We start from the raw sequence: 16,995 nt of genomic DNA, 5'->3' as shown, positions 1-16,995 counted from the left end.
CGCCTGCGCACTATGCGAAATTTAACTATACTTTATATAATTATGGTGCTATCTTACTCCTGATAAAAGATATAGCTTTCTCAAAACTGGCCTAAAACAAGATTTTTACATTTGAGACTAGTTTTGAGCCTTATGTATCTTTTGCCAGGAGCAAGATAGGAACATATTTTCTTCAGGAAAGTTTTAGCAAATTTTCTCAACTCAAACGCTATTGTATCAGTTTGTCAATCGGCAGATATGCGAAAATTACAAAAATCAAATAACAAAAAAGTTGGGATTTCCATACAAATTCACATACAAAATTGAAATGCATTGCGGAAAGCCAGGTTTGCTCAGATCGCTCCCAAATTTTAGAAGGTTGTTTTGGGATTTTGAGAGCTTGTTGTGACCAGAAAATGTAAGTTCTGCTTATCGAACCACCCTAATAGCCACTCTAAGTTCGATCTTGAGAAAAAATCTAATTTTTTCGATTTTTAAAAATAGTGGTTTCCGACTCTATCCCGCCCGTGTGGATCAATCGGACAGCGCACTGGACTCACAATCCAGAGGTCACCGGTTCGAATCCCGCGGCGGGCGCTCTAAAATTCTTTGTGTAAATATGGGTATTCGGCGCCGTCGCTCCGTGCCATACTTTCATACACTTAGGAGCCCAGGGCGGCGAAGTCCTTGTAGATAAAAAGGAAGACACTAGTGGTTGGTACTAGCAATGGCGGTCGACAGCTATAAAGTCAACTTCGTTTTTTTTTCGGTTTCCGACTCCAATACTATGTGATTAATGGGTTACATACATGTAGAAAATCAAAAATTTCATTTTTTTTTTTGGTAGGGTGGTCCAGCCGCACATTGTTGATGTTGAAACCTCTAAACTGGGCCCTCGTCCTGTCACGTCCGTCAGTAGTCTTGTCGTACATTACAACTAGAATCAGATCTGACAATGAATTAGTACACTTCGACCAAATAAACACTGACGCTGTATGGATCTGACTCTAGAATAAATGCACAGTTGTGTGTTATTCATAAGTCCAACTTATTCAATTATTCATTAAAGTCCAAATATTCCTTTGCTAACTACTTTGGATTGTAAAACTTAACTTTAATCTAAAATACAAATAGGATAGAAATCGCGATTTGAAAAAGAAATGACCATTTACGTCAAAAGATCCGTAGTTCCTCGATTCGCAACAATGGTCAATACAACCATAATCCGAAAACCGTTAGTTCAACAGATCAACGAATTTTGTCCGATATCATTACATTATTGATTGATCGAGACTCCAGGGACAATTTGACATAAAAGAATGCCTAGTATTCTACATCAATCAAAGTTTATTGACAACATTACTCTAACTTAACAATAACAACTAAATTTATCATCAAATAGATTTGGAAAGGATACAGATTTATTTTAAATGCTAATGCAGATTTATTTTAAAAGCAACAAATCAATTGTACTATCCTGAAGTCCCACCTAAATCCCACATTGTGATAGTGAAAAAGTCACAGAAGCAGCGGTGTCTTGTGCAATTGTGATATTTTCACTATCGGAGAACTACCTAGTTCACGAAGACAGCTTATCGGTCAACGCTTAAGCCCTGGGATTCTCGTAGCATGAAGTGGTGTCCATAGTGCTTATAAAAAAGAATGTTTACCCAAATTTTAACTAATACACTAGGATCAAATCATGCCCCTTGACTTGACAAGGCCCAGGGATGTAGAAAATCAAAAATTTCATATTGCAGCAAATTCATTAAATCCACTTAAAAGATTATTTTCAATTACTCCTGAAAGTTTCATGAAGATATTTCATGATTAAACTGAGTAAGAGACGATTTAAGCTCAAAATGTTGCCATGCGCAAAGCGAACTGCCAAGCTTTGTGAGCGTTTTTCTCTGAACACCGAGTTGACTTACGGGTGCCACGATATATCGAGATTGGATGGACTAAATTGGCTGAAATTATTGGTGAAGACTCGCAATACATATCCCGTGTGCATGACGAAGCCTGATTTTTAAATTTTGCTTAAAAAAAATACAAAAATCTAAAATTGGCGATATTTTAAAGGAAAAGCATAAAAATACCTTTTTTTTAAAATAAACTTTTTGTAAATCAGCCTTCGTCATGCACACGGAATTGGTTTAACGAAGCTTCACCCAAATTTTGAGCCGATTTGGTCAAAACAGTGTTGAGATATCGTGGCACCCTTTTTTTGAAACTGCTAACTTCAAACAGCTATATCTCGGCAATGATACAACCAAATTTCTTCACATTTGTTTTGTTAATAAATGAAAATGTATATTTTAGTGCCCTGAAAACAGATTTAAGAATAAGTTGTAGTATGTGCTTAAACCAACCATTGTCATTTTTGCCGATGCCGAGAAAATTTGCCATAAATTCGTCTAAGAAACATTGAAGACTTTGTCTTTCGTTCCTGAGATACAGCATTCAAATATACAGAAATAATAAAATTTAACTTTTCACAACATAAAATTCCAATTTGTTTTGGGAGCGTTGAATGGATTTTCTCTCAAGCTTGTATGAAGAATTAGGGCGGCTCGGTAAACTTAAAAAAATCGTTTGGTGCTCGCAAAGCAAATTACACGTTATTCATGGGACAGTCTAGTTTATACTTCCCGTGTATTGAGAACCTGCTAACCGTCAAACTGAAATGAAATGAAATTCAATCAATGAAGATCCAGTCCGCTGCACGGGCGTCATAGAAATGCATTCCGAAGAAACATCCTGGGGGTCAGCATTAAACCAGTTTTGCACAAATTCGACAGCCAACAAACAAAATACCCATCTATTTCATATAACACCCTAGCCCCGCAGACGACCAAGGTTATCCAGTGTCAATAAAAAAAATTAGGGAAAAAAAATCGTCTCAAGAAAATGCAATCATTTGCATTTTTCTGCAATCTTCACCTCGGAACGAACTGATGCGGGGGGGGGGGGGGGGGGGAATTTCTGGATCAGATTTTCAAAAGAAGTTGTTCCGAACTGGATTTATTACCGTGTAACAAATTAAAGTTACAAATTTTTGATTAAAATTTATCTTTACGAAAATTCTTAAATTGGAGCAACTGAAAAAATATAAGCCTTTTTCAACAGTTCAACAACCGCCTAATTCAGAGTCTCACTATCCTATAAACGTCGAGTGTATGGCGACTACGCCTTACCCCAGGATTTTATTAATAGCTGAAGTCCATAGTCCAGCGAAGAAAACTGCTACGATTGACCGGTTGCTTAATTTACACTAGTTCTTGAGATTTTTTTTAAACTTCTTTTAAGAAATTTTTAAAGTTTGATGAGTTCTAAATTATGTTTTTTTTTTAAATGGAGAAATGCTAAATAATTAGGTCCAATTAAAATCCTTTCCAAAAGTCAAAATCTCAACTTGACATCATTTAAATTGGGATATGCAATCGGGAATTCTAGGAAGTACAGAACTTTAAAAAAAATGTATTTGTTCTGAAAAATGTGCAGAATTTTCAAACAATTTTGTGAGACTGTGTAATCCATTAATGGGCAACCGATGAGACAATGATCTGTCTGCATGCAAATTCTAGCATGGATGGCGATTCCTTCCCCCTCTCGACATGCACGAGGGCCTCCTATCCCCGGCATCATCAGCACCCATCTTGGGAGGCCGTTCGGGTCGAGGTTAGAGGAGGCAGGTTTTTTTTTTCTTTTAAAAATTTAGAATTTTGGGAAAAACCCCCAAAATGTTGCACTTTTTGGAGCGGGTACGGAAATTTGGTTGTATAAAAGCGGCCAGTGAGTCTTGAGAGAACAACAGAAAGTCTTAGTGCAAAATGAAGTTTTTAATGGTGAGTTTGGTATGGAAAACTATTTGGGAACGGTTCAAAGAATCAATTTACGTGTCGACGGATTAGTGAAAAGTTTCGTGTTGTGTTCGTGTTTTAAATGAAAAAGAACAAACAATTTTGTTTAAAAAAATACTAAGTCCTTTTGAAATATAATGTTTTGGCATACTCTTAAATTTTATTCAAATTTTTGAGTGAGTGTCAGTAACTGTTGCACCGATTAGTGATGCTAAAAAAGAAACATTTGTGATTTTTTTTAGTGATAATTCAAATAAAGTATGATCTATCAGTAAATCCATTCTAAGTGTGCACATTTTTGAATATTTTCATAGCACTTTGTATGGACAGTTTCGAAATTATGAAAGCAGTCAAACCACGTCAAACCAGCAGGATCCAAATCAAATGTGTTCCGATTTGGCTCAAATTTGGCCTGGAAGTCCCTTGGCCAAAAGAATTTTTCCCGTTTTTTTTTGTTTGGCGTTACAGTTTTTCGACGATGCAAAAAAAATGAGTAAAAAAAATTATAGCTCTAGGACAGCTGAGTCAACTTTAGCTAAGTTTTAGTAATAAACTGCTTTTTTGCGAAAATTGTCGAAAAACATAACTTTTTGTACCACCCTAATCACCAATATTTTTTTTAAATTATTTTGGCCAGGGAACTCTTAGCCAAAATTTGTGTCAAATCGGAGCACTTTTGATTTGGATCCTACTGGTTTGACGTGGAATTCGACATGCATTTGTATTGTATCTGTATATTTCAATTTCAATTCAATTCAGTTTATTTCTCTAATTTATCGACAAATAGATAGTTTCTTTAGGGTCTGAACAGAGTTTTGGGGGTCCTTTCAGCTGTGACTAAAACTTCTATCTTAATGGATACAATAAAACAATTATGTTGGGATTGACACGGACAGGAAAACAATTTGCAAAAAAAACCTGTCACTATTGCTGGGATAGAAGGGGGATAGGTAGAGGAAAGGGATTCTTAAAAGCTACATATATCACAATTTTACGGCACCAAATTCGAGATCAGATCGTTCTCTGACATCGAGCAACTCGTCCAAAACCGTTGTAGCAGCTTGCTGGTCCAGATATCCAGCGGTTCCGTGTTAGCCGCCTCCTCGAGCTCGTCCGTCGGGAAGTTGAACGGCAAGTCCAGCATCATTTTCAGGATCTTGTTTTGGCGCGTCTGCAGCTTTTTCCTGCGAGTAGAAGCACAGCTGTGCCAGGCTGGAAATCCGTACGTGAGCGTAGGACGGAAGATGAGCTTGTAGAGCAGGAGTTTGTTGGCATTGCTCAACCTTGATCTTCGGCTCACCAGCGGGTACAGCATCCTCGTCAGCTTGTCACATTTCTGCAGCGTGGCGTCGATGTGCTTGTCGTACTTCAGCTTCGGGTCGAGCGCAAGGCCAAGGTACTTGACCTCGTCCGACCAGGGAACTTCATGGCCCAACGTGCTCACTTGCGACTGGGGAAGGAATCTTTCAGCACGCCGCCGGGTGAAGAAGATCGCCTGCGTCTTTGCTGGGTTAATCTTGATTCGCCACTTCCGCTGATAGTTTTCGAGCGAGTCTTGGGCCGCCTGCAGCTTCTCGATGATTACTTCCGCGCTTTTGTCAGCAGCAACGTATCCAGTGTCGTCAGCGAAAAGATAGTATTCGACCCCGTCCACCATGACGAGATCTGAGGTGAAAATGTTATACAGCGCCGGACTCAGGACAGCTCCTTGCGGGACGCCGAAAGGAATTTCATGACGGCGCGAGAGCGCACCATCGACGGCAACTTGGAAGCTGCGCTGCTTCAGGAATGAGTTGAGCAGCTTCAGAATGTACGCCGGGAACCCGGCCAGCTTCATCTTGTGCAGGATCGCGTCCTGCCACACCGAATCGTACGCCTTCTCCACGTCCAGAAGAACCATGCCAGCTGACTCGCCCCGCGCGAGCGAGTTCCTGACATTGCGCGTTAGTCTGACGAGCTGATGGTTTGTGGAGTGGCCCCGTTTGAAGCCGAACTGCTGCGGTGGAACGACATTTCGTTGCTCGACGAAGTTTCCGATCCGGGAAAGCACCACACGCTCGAGGATCTTGCTCATCACGGGAAGCAGGCTGATCGGACGGTAGTTGGTGGGATTCGTGATGTCCTTGCCCGGCTTTGGGATTGCAGTGACGATGGCGTGCTTCCAGCTGGACGGAAAGTACGAAATCCTGAGACATGCGTTCACGATCAACGTCAGCATCACCAGTCCCTTACGGGGGAGTCGCTTGAGCAGGGTGTTCCGGATTTTGTCCATGCCGGGCGCCTTCTTTGGCTTCAGCGACTTGATGATCCGTGCTATCTCCTTGGGGCGGATGACTGGCACTGATTCGAGCGGGAAGGTACTGTTGACAATCTGCTGCATGCTCACCTCGACAGCACTGGTCGTGGCCGGGTCACCGGGAGCAGGATTGCGATGCGCACGGACAAAATTCTCAGCGAGCAGGTTTGCCTTCTCGTCCGGGGATGCCTTCAGCGTGTCGCCTGCCTGGAGAGGCGGGCTGTACTTCACCTGGTTTCGGAGCGCTCTGCTGATCTTCCAGACATCCTTGGCGCCGTTTTCCAAGTTGCGGATGTTGTTGGAAAAATGCTGGTTTCTGGCGATCGAACACTCGAAGCGAATTCGGTTGTTCAATGAATCAACTATCGCGCCGAGAATTGGATCGCGTGTGCGATACCACTGGCGGCGGCGCGTATTCCTCAAGGTTACCAGCTGGCGCGCTATCTCAGGAAACTTGACATCTTCGTAGGTTCTCACCGGTACAACGGGAACGGCAGCGGTTTCGGCTTCCAAGAGCGTGTTTGTGAAGAAATCGACGCAGCGATCGATAGCTTCTGGACTGGCCAGGTTGGTAACGAGAGGGGAGGTCAAGTCGATTTTTTCGGTCACGATCCGCTGGAAGGTTTGCCAGTTCGCTCGGTTGTAGCATTTTGTTGTTGGCCGCGCGTCTCGGAACGGCACCATAACATCCACGTCGAAGCGCACCGGAAGGTGGTCAGAAGACAGGTCGTTAACCACGGACAACGACGACATGTTCACCAAGTTATTGGAGAGGACAATGTCGAGCGTCGACGGCCGGCGGCCGCTCGGGGGGTGGTATGTGAACGTTCTTGGAGCGTGGATGAAGAAGTCCGACGAGGCTGCTCGGGATACCAGGATGTTTCCAGCTTTGTTCGCCTTCAAACAGTTCCACTGCCGATGACGAGCGTTGAAGTCCCCTGCGACGAAAAATGGCAACGTTCTACGTACCAGCGTGTTAATGTCCCTCCGAAATGCGCTCCATGTGGTCCCACGGTGGATTCCAGGGAAGTACGCTGCGATAATGTGGATTGACTGCGATGGAAGACGAACTTCAAGACCGACAGTCTCGATGGCGCTCGTGTTTAGGTCCAGCACCGTGAAGTCGATGCCCTTCCTCAACGCGATGAGGACACCACCGCCTCGCACGTCGTCAGCACTTGTTCGATCAGCCCGGAAGATTCGGTAATCGGGATGGTTGAAAGAGTTCTTGGTTTTGAGCCAGGTCTCCGAAACGGTTGCGACATCGATTTGGTGCCGCGAGAGAAAGTCAAAAAATTCGATCTTTTTCAGCAGAACGGATCTGCTGTTCCAGTTAACTATTTTGAGTTGTTGGCTCAAACTACCCATTGTAGAGGTACTTGGCCATTAGCTCTGCAAGAGCGTCGAACTGCTGTTGTCTGGTACGGCAACCAACGAGGCGACTGAACATTTCTCGAGCAAGGCACAGAAACTCGGTCGCAGTAAAGAGCCCATCACCACCAGAGTCATTGCTAGGAGTGGTGGTTTCGTTGGTGGAAGCAACGTACGCGTAGCTTGGCCGTCCAGTCGGCGCGGGCTGGGAACGGGAGGAGGAGGCACCAGAACGGCCCGAGTTTTTCGTAGAAATTGCACTGGTACGACCCGACGCGAGGGTGTTCAAGGAGGGCGGTGGATGGGAGGGTCTTTTTTTCTTCTTTTCAAGTTCGTCGAGATAGGCTTTCCTCGAAGGGCAGCCCCGGAAATTGGCCGTGTGGCTTCCACCACAGTTCGCGCACTTAAGCTGAGACTTACTGTTATTGTTGTTGTTGAGCTCAGTCTTCCTCGGAAGACCGCAGACATCCGTTAGGTGCTTACCACCGCATTTCACGCACTTCGGGGGCAAGTTGCAGTTTGATGATCCATGGCCAAACTGCTGGCATCGATGACATTGGGCAGCGTCATTGGGGAGCTTCGAAAAGTGCCGCCAGTGCACCATCACATTAAAGAGCGCCTTCGTATTCCGCAAATCCTGGATCTTCATCGTCCCTCGCTTAAAGTATACCAGGTAAAGTGTATGCTCGCCTGCCCCCGATTTCTTCGAAGACAGCACCTTGATTTCCAGAGGCATTACGTTCAGCGACTCCAATTCCTCCTTCAGGTCCGATATGTTAACCGGCGGCAGTCCGGATAAAACAAATTTTGACGGAACATTTTCGGACGTGTCGTGCGTGTAGAATTGAATTTGTCGTTTTCGCAAACAGTTCTTTTGATTTTGTTATGAACTGGACCGAAGCTTTCGTAAACTTAAGCACGTAGTCGTCGTCCTGAGGGATGCCGTTGTTGTCCAAAAGGAAAACCACATCAGCCACCGATTTCCCCATAATGTAGATCGGCGGAATTCTGATGCGGGGTGTTTTCTTTTGTGGTTCCACTTGTGCACCGTCGCCGGTGTCGTCGTCGTCTAGTGCATCGAATCGATTGGTCGTCACGAACGGAGAGGTTGTTTTGTTCCTGGTCTGGTAGCCGCTACTACCGCTGCTGTTACCGCTGCCGCTGCTGCTGCCGTTGCCCGAGCTGCTGCCGCCGGGTTGGAAAGGTAACTTTTCAAGCGAGCGCGCTCGCCGGCCACTCTCAAACATCGATTGCCGCTGGCTCCGGGCCTTGGTGAACGAATCCAACACTCGTTGTGAGGTTAGGCGAGCGGTGTTCGCGGAATCACCTTTAAGTCGCACGTTGGGCTTCATCCCGTGCTTCCACCACTTATTCTGGTTCACCGTGGTTTCCGATTTCACCGACGGTATCGGAACACGGACTTGTACGCCGAAATCAGCGAAAAAATCGGAAAAATCGCGGAGCTAATAAGTGGCTTGTAAACAGCGATCCAACTAGGGATGGCCAATCTATCTGTATATTTTTTTTTCAATATGTTTTAGTGGACAAAAACTACGTTTACTGCATTTTAATTACCTTTGAATCAAATTATCGAAATTTGCTCATATTTTTTCCATTTTTTCCAATTTTTAAAGTTAAAAGTTAAAAATTGCCCGTTTAAAGCATTAAAAAACCTACAATTTTAATAAATTGTTAGAATTATTTCTCTCTTAGCCAACAATTAACAGTAGGACTTTTCCCCCCGCAGCTCTTGTCCACGTGTTTGGCGGCCGCGACCGCTCAGTACAACGTCGGGGGTGGCTTTGCCAACAGCATCGCCAACTCGTACGCCGGAGCGTCATCCGGCGCCAGCACGGGCTTTGGTCCGTCGCAAGTCACCATCGAAGAGTCGCGTCCGCTTTTCACCCACAACGTGAAGGTTGCTGGCGGGAGTCCGGACTTGGTGAGTATATTTTTTTTATAAAAACTTGAAAATTCAGTCAACTCAAGCAGATTTTTTAAACTGAGAATTTCATGTTGTTTTCTTTTGGCATTCCAGGATATTTTGAACAATGCACCAATATTTAAATCTGCATCCTATGCCAACGCTGGAGCTTCTGCAGGAGCCTCTGCAAGTAGTGGTGCAGGAGCAGGCGGTGCGGGAAGTCTCATGCGTATGCCGGGGCCGGTGCTTACGTTGGATCCAGAAGCAATGTAGACTTTTTCCAGTTGCCAGGGGTGAGTATATCGGTGTATTAGAAGTATAAGTATGTATTTATTTTAACCCCCGGTTTTACGGGCGAATTTTTCTTTTTTTTTTCTTGTTAAATAAGATAATTTCATGAAGATCTGTACAGCAAAAACATGCAAAAGTTGATCCTCTAAGATCCTAATCCCGCCTATAGACAGGCTAGAATTCATCAAAAATCAATTACTAAACCATGCTTTAATCATGGATAGACAAACTCAGAATTTTTTAGGAAATTTTAAGTTTTATGATTTATTGATTATTTCTTGTGACTTTGCCAATGTTTTTTTAAAAGTACTTTTTGGGGTCAGCTTTGGCTGTGTTTTCCCCCAAAATTTGTTGCGATTTTAAAGCTAATGATTTGAGTTTATATCGAAAAATGTTAGAAAAAAAAAAACAAACAAAAACGAAAAAGTGAAATTATAAAAAAAAAAAACGAAGGATAAGGGGGGAAAGCAACCAAGGAAGTTGTTGTCTTCTTATTCCAAATTTGTCAGACTTACGGACCCAATCCTGCAAGAATCTGATTGTAAAAATAGTCAAACTTTGTTGTAAATAACTTTGAAGACAGTAATTTAGGGGATGAATAAAAAATCATATCGATAGTTCCCGTAGTTTTGAAAAAAAAAAAACTAAAATGTCTGTAACAGAAATCTTGGTGCAAAAGCTATGATTGATGTGAACCGTTAAAGGATGATCTAAAAAATATTTTAAAACACACAAAAAGTACAAAGAGTAAACGAGATAAATGCATTAAAAAACACAAAAGGCAAATGAAGAAAAACATAAAACAAGATAACGTCATGATTCGAAATCCGGACACTTAGTAGCATATCATAATTGTTATAGCTGGCAAAAAAACATGTAATAAGTTTGAAATGTAGAAATATCATCAGGACGTAGTATAAACAGTCAGTTTCAAGAAAATGCATACAAAATATGTCTTTTCTAACAATTTTTCATCAGAATTTTAAAATTTAAATGACTTGTTGTGCTTCGAATCCCGGACACTGATAAAAGCTGATTCGAAATCCGGACACTTTTGCTTCGAATTCCGGACACTCGATTTTACTTATGAATCGCACAAATTAGGACTGAAATGTTAGTGAATGGCATTCTTAAGGTCTCAAATAAGCTGTTAACATTAAAACAATCGATATTTTATATAAAAATTTGCTAGAATTAAAGGAAATCGAAACCAAAAATTTCTGCTTTGCCTTCCCAGTGCATCGAACGCCTATGAAATATTTCAAGTGAAATGTTTCGATTTTTTGGTAAACTTATAATTTTATTGTATTTAATTGTTTTGGCATTAACTACAGCGTTCAAACAAACTTTAAATGAAAATTGATGTTGGAATTCATCAAATAACACAGTTTTGACATTCATAATGCGAACTTATATCCAAATAATTGATAAAACAAGATGAAGTGTCCGGGTTTCGAAGCGTCCGGGAATTCGAATCATGACGTTAATTAATGTTTTCCGAAGTTACTCAAAACGACCCCCTAAACACAAAAAAAAATCAAAACTATCAAAAAAATAAATATTTTTTTGGCCTGTACAAATTTTAAAATTGTTAAAATTTTCTCAGGAGATTCCGAGGCTCAAACAATTATACACGTACCTATTTATTTAATTTAATCTTTAGGGTGGTTCAAGTTAGGTATTTTTGTGTCACCCGCTGATCCATTTTGAATGATCATGTAAAATGGCTCTTTGGGCTATTACAGGTAATGTGATTTTATGAATTTTAAAATTATAGTTTAGCTAACATTTTTGGTTTAAGTTAATATGAGACGAATGATTTATCCATACTTTGATCATGAAAATACGAAACAGATATTTTATTGAAAACTGATTGAAAACAGTAAATTTAAGCAAACGTTCAAATTTTACTAATGTGGAAAACTAAAAGACAGCAAAATCATAGCAGCAATTCTCTACGAAATCATTCTTTTTTTAAATTTAAATTTTTGTATATTTTTATCTGGCTGAAACTTTTTTGGTGCTTCGGTATGCCCAAAGAAGCCATTTTGCATCATTAGTTTGTCCATATAATTTTCCATACACATTTGGCAGCTGTCCATACAAAAATCTGTATCTTTTGAAGGATTTTTTTGATCGATTTGGTGTCATTGGCAAAGTTGTAGGTATGGATAAGAACTACACTGAAAAAATATGATACACGGCAAAAAAAAAATTGGTGATTTTAAATTTCACTTTTTGTCAATAAAACTTGATTTGCAAAAAAAATCAAATTATTCGCTCTACAGCATTTGGTGTCCGAAGGATTGATTGTTGAGGCAATTGCAAACCTCTTTTTACACCTAAGCTTCCAAAATAAACACTATTTTTAATTTTTTTGATATGTTTTAGGGGACATAAAATGCCAACTTTTCAGAAATTTCGATGCAAAATCAAATTTTCAATCAAAAAGTACTTTAGTGAAATTTTGATAAAGTGCACCGTTTTCAAGTTAAAGCCATTATTACGTAACTTTTTTTTTAAATAGTATGTAACAGTTTTTATTTTTTTAAATTAGTGCACATGTTTGTCCACTCTTGAAAAAAATATTTTTGAAAAGCTGAGAAAATTCTCTAATTTTGTTGATACGACTCTTAGTTGGTGAGATATTGCCATGCAAAGGTTTAAAAACAGGAAAATTGATGTTTGCAAAGTCTCACCCCGCTTTAAACCTTTGCATGGCAATATCTCAGCAATTAAGGGTCGTATCTACAAAGTTCAAAAAAGCAAAATATTGAAAATTTTCTCAGTTTTTCAAAAATATTTTTTTTTTAAAGTGGGCAAACATGTGCACTAATTTTAAAAAATGAAAAATTGCTAATATTTTCAAAAAAGTTACCTAAAAATGGCTTTAACTTGAAAACGGTGCACTTTATCAAAATTTCACTAAAGTACTTTTTGATTGCAAATTTGATTTTACATCGAAAAATGAAGTTGAAAATTTTTTGCGACCAATATTTCGATTTTTTTTTTAAATCAGTATTGATTAAAAAAATCATAACTCGGTCAAAGATTTTTTGCACAACCTGGAAATTTCTGAAAAGTTGGCATTTGATGTCCCCTAAAACATATAAAAAATAATTAAAAACAGTGTTTTTTGCAAATCAAGTTTTAGTGACAAAAAGTGAAATTAAAAATCACCAAATTTTTTTTACCATGTATCATATTTATTCAGTGTAGTCCATATCCATACCTACAACTTTGCCGAAGACACCAAATCGATCAAAAAATCCTTCAAAAGATACAGATTTCTGAATTTTCATACATCGTTTTTGTATGGACAGCTGCCAATTTTGTATGGAAAATTATATGGACTAACTAATGATGCAAAATGGCTTCTTTGGGCATACCGAAGGCACCAAAAAAGTTTCAGTCGGATTAAAAAATACAAAAAAAAATCGAATGACCGAATTCTGAGAGAGCTGGTCATATGTTATATGTTTTAACAGCAATTCCCCACGAAAACAGCGTGTTTCGGGTCCGATCATGCTCAAAATTGGACTGGGGGTTCTTCGGAAACCCGGAACCCCATACACGGAGAAAAAAGAGTTCCCAAAATCGTGAACAAGCGTTCATGAAAATGGGAACCTCGAACAAAGTGTTCAAATCCCATGGTACGAAAACGTACCATGAAATTTGAACACTTTGTTCGTGGTTCTCATTTTCATGAACGCTTGTTCACGATTTTGGGAACTCTTTTTTTTCCGTGTATAAAGGTTACGTCTCACTGGTTTTGATCAAATCTTCCAATTTTTTCAGGATGCCGTCAAGAGCTTCTACTACCACGCGTCGAAAGACTCGGTTAGGGCGGGCGCCGATGCCAACGCCAGGGCGTACGTCGAAATCAAACCGAAAACCCACTACAAGGTGGTGTTCATCAAGGCCCCGTCCGTGTCGGCTGCGGTGCTCGCCAAGGTGCGTGCCGCCGTGCGGTCCCAAACCCAGGAGAAGACACTCGTTTACGTGCTCAGCAGTGCCGAAGCGGACGCGACCAGTCTGGTCGATGCCGCCGCCGTCGACACGTACCAGAGTGCCCAGCCGGAGGTGCGCTTCGTCAACTACAAGGGGTGAGTTTTTTTCTATTTTAGGCCAAATTAGTGCTAGGATGAATTTTGGGCCTAAAGAAAAATTATTGAATGAATGTTTGTTCTTTTTTTTTAATTCCATAAGTGCCTATGCCAACGCTGAAGCTCTTGCCAAGGCACATGCTGGCGCGATTCAAGGCGGAGCCGGAGGTGGATCCTTTGCCGGAGCAGGAGCGGCAGCTGCGGCTGGAGCTGGCGCAGGCAATTTCAACCTGGCCCGGATTCCATTCAACGGAGGTTTTAACGGTGGATCCTTTGCTGGGGCAGGCGCTGCTGCTGGAGCAGGCGGGTCATCGCGATCGGTTCCCTTTGAACGGTTCGAGTACAACGGACCGAATGCCGCAGGAGCTGCAGGAGCTTCGAGCTTCAGTGGAGCCGGTTCCGTGGGCGGATCAAACTCGTTCCAGCGAAGCTTCAGCCAGTCTGGGGGAGTTTCCTTTGGAGCCTCGCCGACCTTTGTCGAGCAGTATCAACACTAAATTTGAGCGACTCGGACTGGAGAGACATATTCAGGAAAGCTTCTTAGAAATGGTTTATGGAAACAATGTATACATTGTAAATAGCGCTTAAGATGAAATGGATTTAGTTTTTATTTAGGATTCAAACGAAGAAAATGTAATATTAGTGCCATTTTTTATTCTAGCAATTGAAGAAGACAACTTTGTACGATTTTTTATAATAAGTGGTAAGACTATAATATGAAATCAAATAAATAAAACGACAATTGATTGTCTTAATGCTTTGTCTATCAATTGATCAAAATTTAAAAATAATAACGAATTAGGTTATGACTGATGATTGGAATATCACATGATTAAAGCGATCAATGGTTGAATGTTTTTCCATATGGCATATGCTATACTTTGAGTTGTTATTGTCTTACTCTCTCATAAGATCTGTTCAATAACAATGTTTAGACTAAGTGTTGGGGATGTTATTATTGTTTCTTCTTATTACCGATGGTCATGACTTTCTGACAAAATTAGATATTTTAACAGAAGAGCAATTCTCTACGAAATCGGTCTTTTTTCTTCCATTTTAATTTTTGTATTTTTCAATCCGGCTGAAACTTTTTTGGTGCCTTTGATATGCCCAAAGAAGCCATTTTGCATCATTAGTTTGTCCATATAATTTTCCATACAAATTTGGCAGCTGTCCATACAAAAATAATGTATGAAAATTCAAAAAACTGTATCTTTTGAAGGAATTTTTTGATCGATTTGGTGTCTTCGGCAAAGTTGTAGGTATGGATACGGACTACACTGGAAAAAAATAATACACGGTAAAATTTTTTTGGTGGTTTTTAATTAAACTTTTTGTCACTAAAACTTGATTTGCAAAAAAACACTATTTTTAATTTTTGTTTATTTTTTGATATGTTTTAGAGGACATAAAATGCCAACTTTTCAGAAATTTCCAGGTTGTGCAAAAAATCTTTGACCGAGTTGTGAATTTTTGAATCAATACTGATTTATTCAAAAAGTCAAAGTATTGGTCGCAAAAAAATTTTCAACTTCATTTTTCGATGTAAAATCAAATTTGCAATTAAAAAGTACTTTAGTGATATTTTGATAAAGTGCACCGTTTTCAAGTTAGGCCGTTGCAAATATTTTTCACCCCTCCCCTTCAAAATTGGTCTGAAAAATCGGGGGCAAAAAAAATATTTTTCTTAATAGCTTCAAAATTTCCATGAAAATAGAAGTCTAATCAATTGAAAACAATCTAAAATGCATTTTTCTGCATTGATAATCATGTTCAGCATGTTTGGGCTTGTTTAAAAATGTTTTGAATTTTTATGAAATTCCAATGTACAGCACCGCAAAAATGTTATTTTTCGCAAAAAATGAAATTTTCGTCAGTACTTAGATTTTTTGGAAACTAATGATGGCAAAACAACTGGACAGGTGTATAATGCACTTTAAAACACTTTTTTAATTAAAATGTTGAAACCATGGCTCGTTATTTCAATTTTTATTAAAAAAAATTAAAAAAAAAATAAAATATTTTTTTTGAAGAGATCGGATAATTTTACGAATGTTTAATATTTTAACATTGAAAATCGGACCATTAGTTGCTGAGATATCGACAGTTGGATTCAGATAACATACGGACCAAATTTTTTTGTTTTTTTTTCCAAATTATTGTTTAGATTGAGTTTGGTTGTAGTAAGTAAGGAAAACAAAGAACCGTCATCAGGGGTGACATTGGGTTTGGGGGTTGAAATTGGGGAATACAAATTTCAGCATTTTTGTATGTCCCAATGTCACCCCTGATGACGGAACTTTTCATTATTTTTGCTTGAAATAAAACAACACGATTAAAACATCAGATAATTTTAAACTGATTTTACGTTTTCACTTAAAGAATACTTTTGAATATCTCTTACTTATTAACTAGTAATCCAAATAGTGGACAGAATGGAATTCCATTATAAGCCTAACAGCTTTGACGTTCAAATGCAGCTTTAGCTTAATTAAGCTTGAGAATTCTAAATTGCACTTTCAACTGAAATCAAACAATGAATAGCTCAATAGTATTCATTAAGCGATTTTTAAGTTTAAAAAATCGGAAAACTTGATGGAAATAGGTCCAAAACCTAAACCTGCCAAGAATACGAACTTTTTTTTCAGTTTGCGGATTTAAAAAAATGACTCTTTTCGGCACGACCATCCTCTGCCAACTGACCAAGAACCAAGTCACCGGGGACTTGGTTTGCCCGATTCGTTCGCTAGATCTTGCATAAACGCCGACCGCCGACTTTATGGCAAAGGTGTGTGGACTCTACCGCGAGAGACTCAACCGATTTGTCTCGCCACCAACTCACTCATTCAAGCTGGTATATATTCTAATCGAGTTATTTATGATTATTTTTTTTTCTGCTGCTGCTTTTGGAAAGAAAAAAACAATCATAAAAATGCAGCGTCCTTTCACTCTTGAGATTTACAAAGTTGGGTGATTATCCTATGACATTTTGATAAGAGTTTAAGAAACTGAAAATATCAGAGGTATAATTTTTTTTAAGTACTTTACAGTAATTCAGAATTGAGAAAGTCATTTCAGCATTTTTTTGTTTTTGACGCCAAATGTTAATGTTTTCATCATTTTGAGCTGCTATTTTTCTTATTTACAAACTTAAAAAAAAGTTTT

At 39.7% G+C, this 16,995-nt stretch overlaps 2 protein-coding genes across 4 annotated transcripts in view; one reads left to right on the top strand and one right to left on the bottom strand.

Moving 5' to 3' along the window:
- The window catches only part of LOC120432411 (protein gone early), a 205,885-nt gene that overhangs the window by 67,110 nt on the left and 121,780 nt on the right, over nucleotides 1-16,995 (bottom strand). The window lies entirely within an intron of this gene.
- On the top strand, nucleotides 3,809-13,662 carry LOC128092477 (uncharacterized). Its single transcript, XM_052706360.1, has 4 exons — nucleotides 3,809-3,827; nucleotides 9,257-9,451; nucleotides 9,548-9,726; nucleotides 13,523-13,662. The coding sequence occupies exons 1-3, from the start codon at nucleotides 3,813-3,815 to the stop codon at nucleotides 9,704-9,706; spliced, it is 369 nt and encodes a 122-aa protein (XP_052562320.1). The 5' UTR covers nucleotides 3,809-3,812; the 3' UTR covers nucleotides 9,707-9,726; nucleotides 13,523-13,662.

Source organism: Culex pipiens, chromosome 1 (assembly GCF_016801865.2).
Source record: "Culex pipiens pallens isolate TS chromosome 1, TS_CPP_V2, whole genome shotgun sequence".
In the NCBI taxonomy this organism is placed as follows: Eukaryota; Metazoa; Arthropoda; class Insecta; order Diptera; family Culicidae; genus Culex; species Culex pipiens.
Note: the sequence above shows the minus strand (reverse complement) of the source record. Positions and strands in the feature narration are given on the sequence as shown.

Bases quoted from the DNA above. Each gene is read 5' to 3' on its own strand.
- LOC128092477 (XM_052706360.1), top strand. The intron at 9,452-9,547 runs GTGAGTATATTT...TTGGCATTCCAG, and splicing joins CTGGCGGGAGTCCGGACTTG to GATATTTTGAACAATGCACC.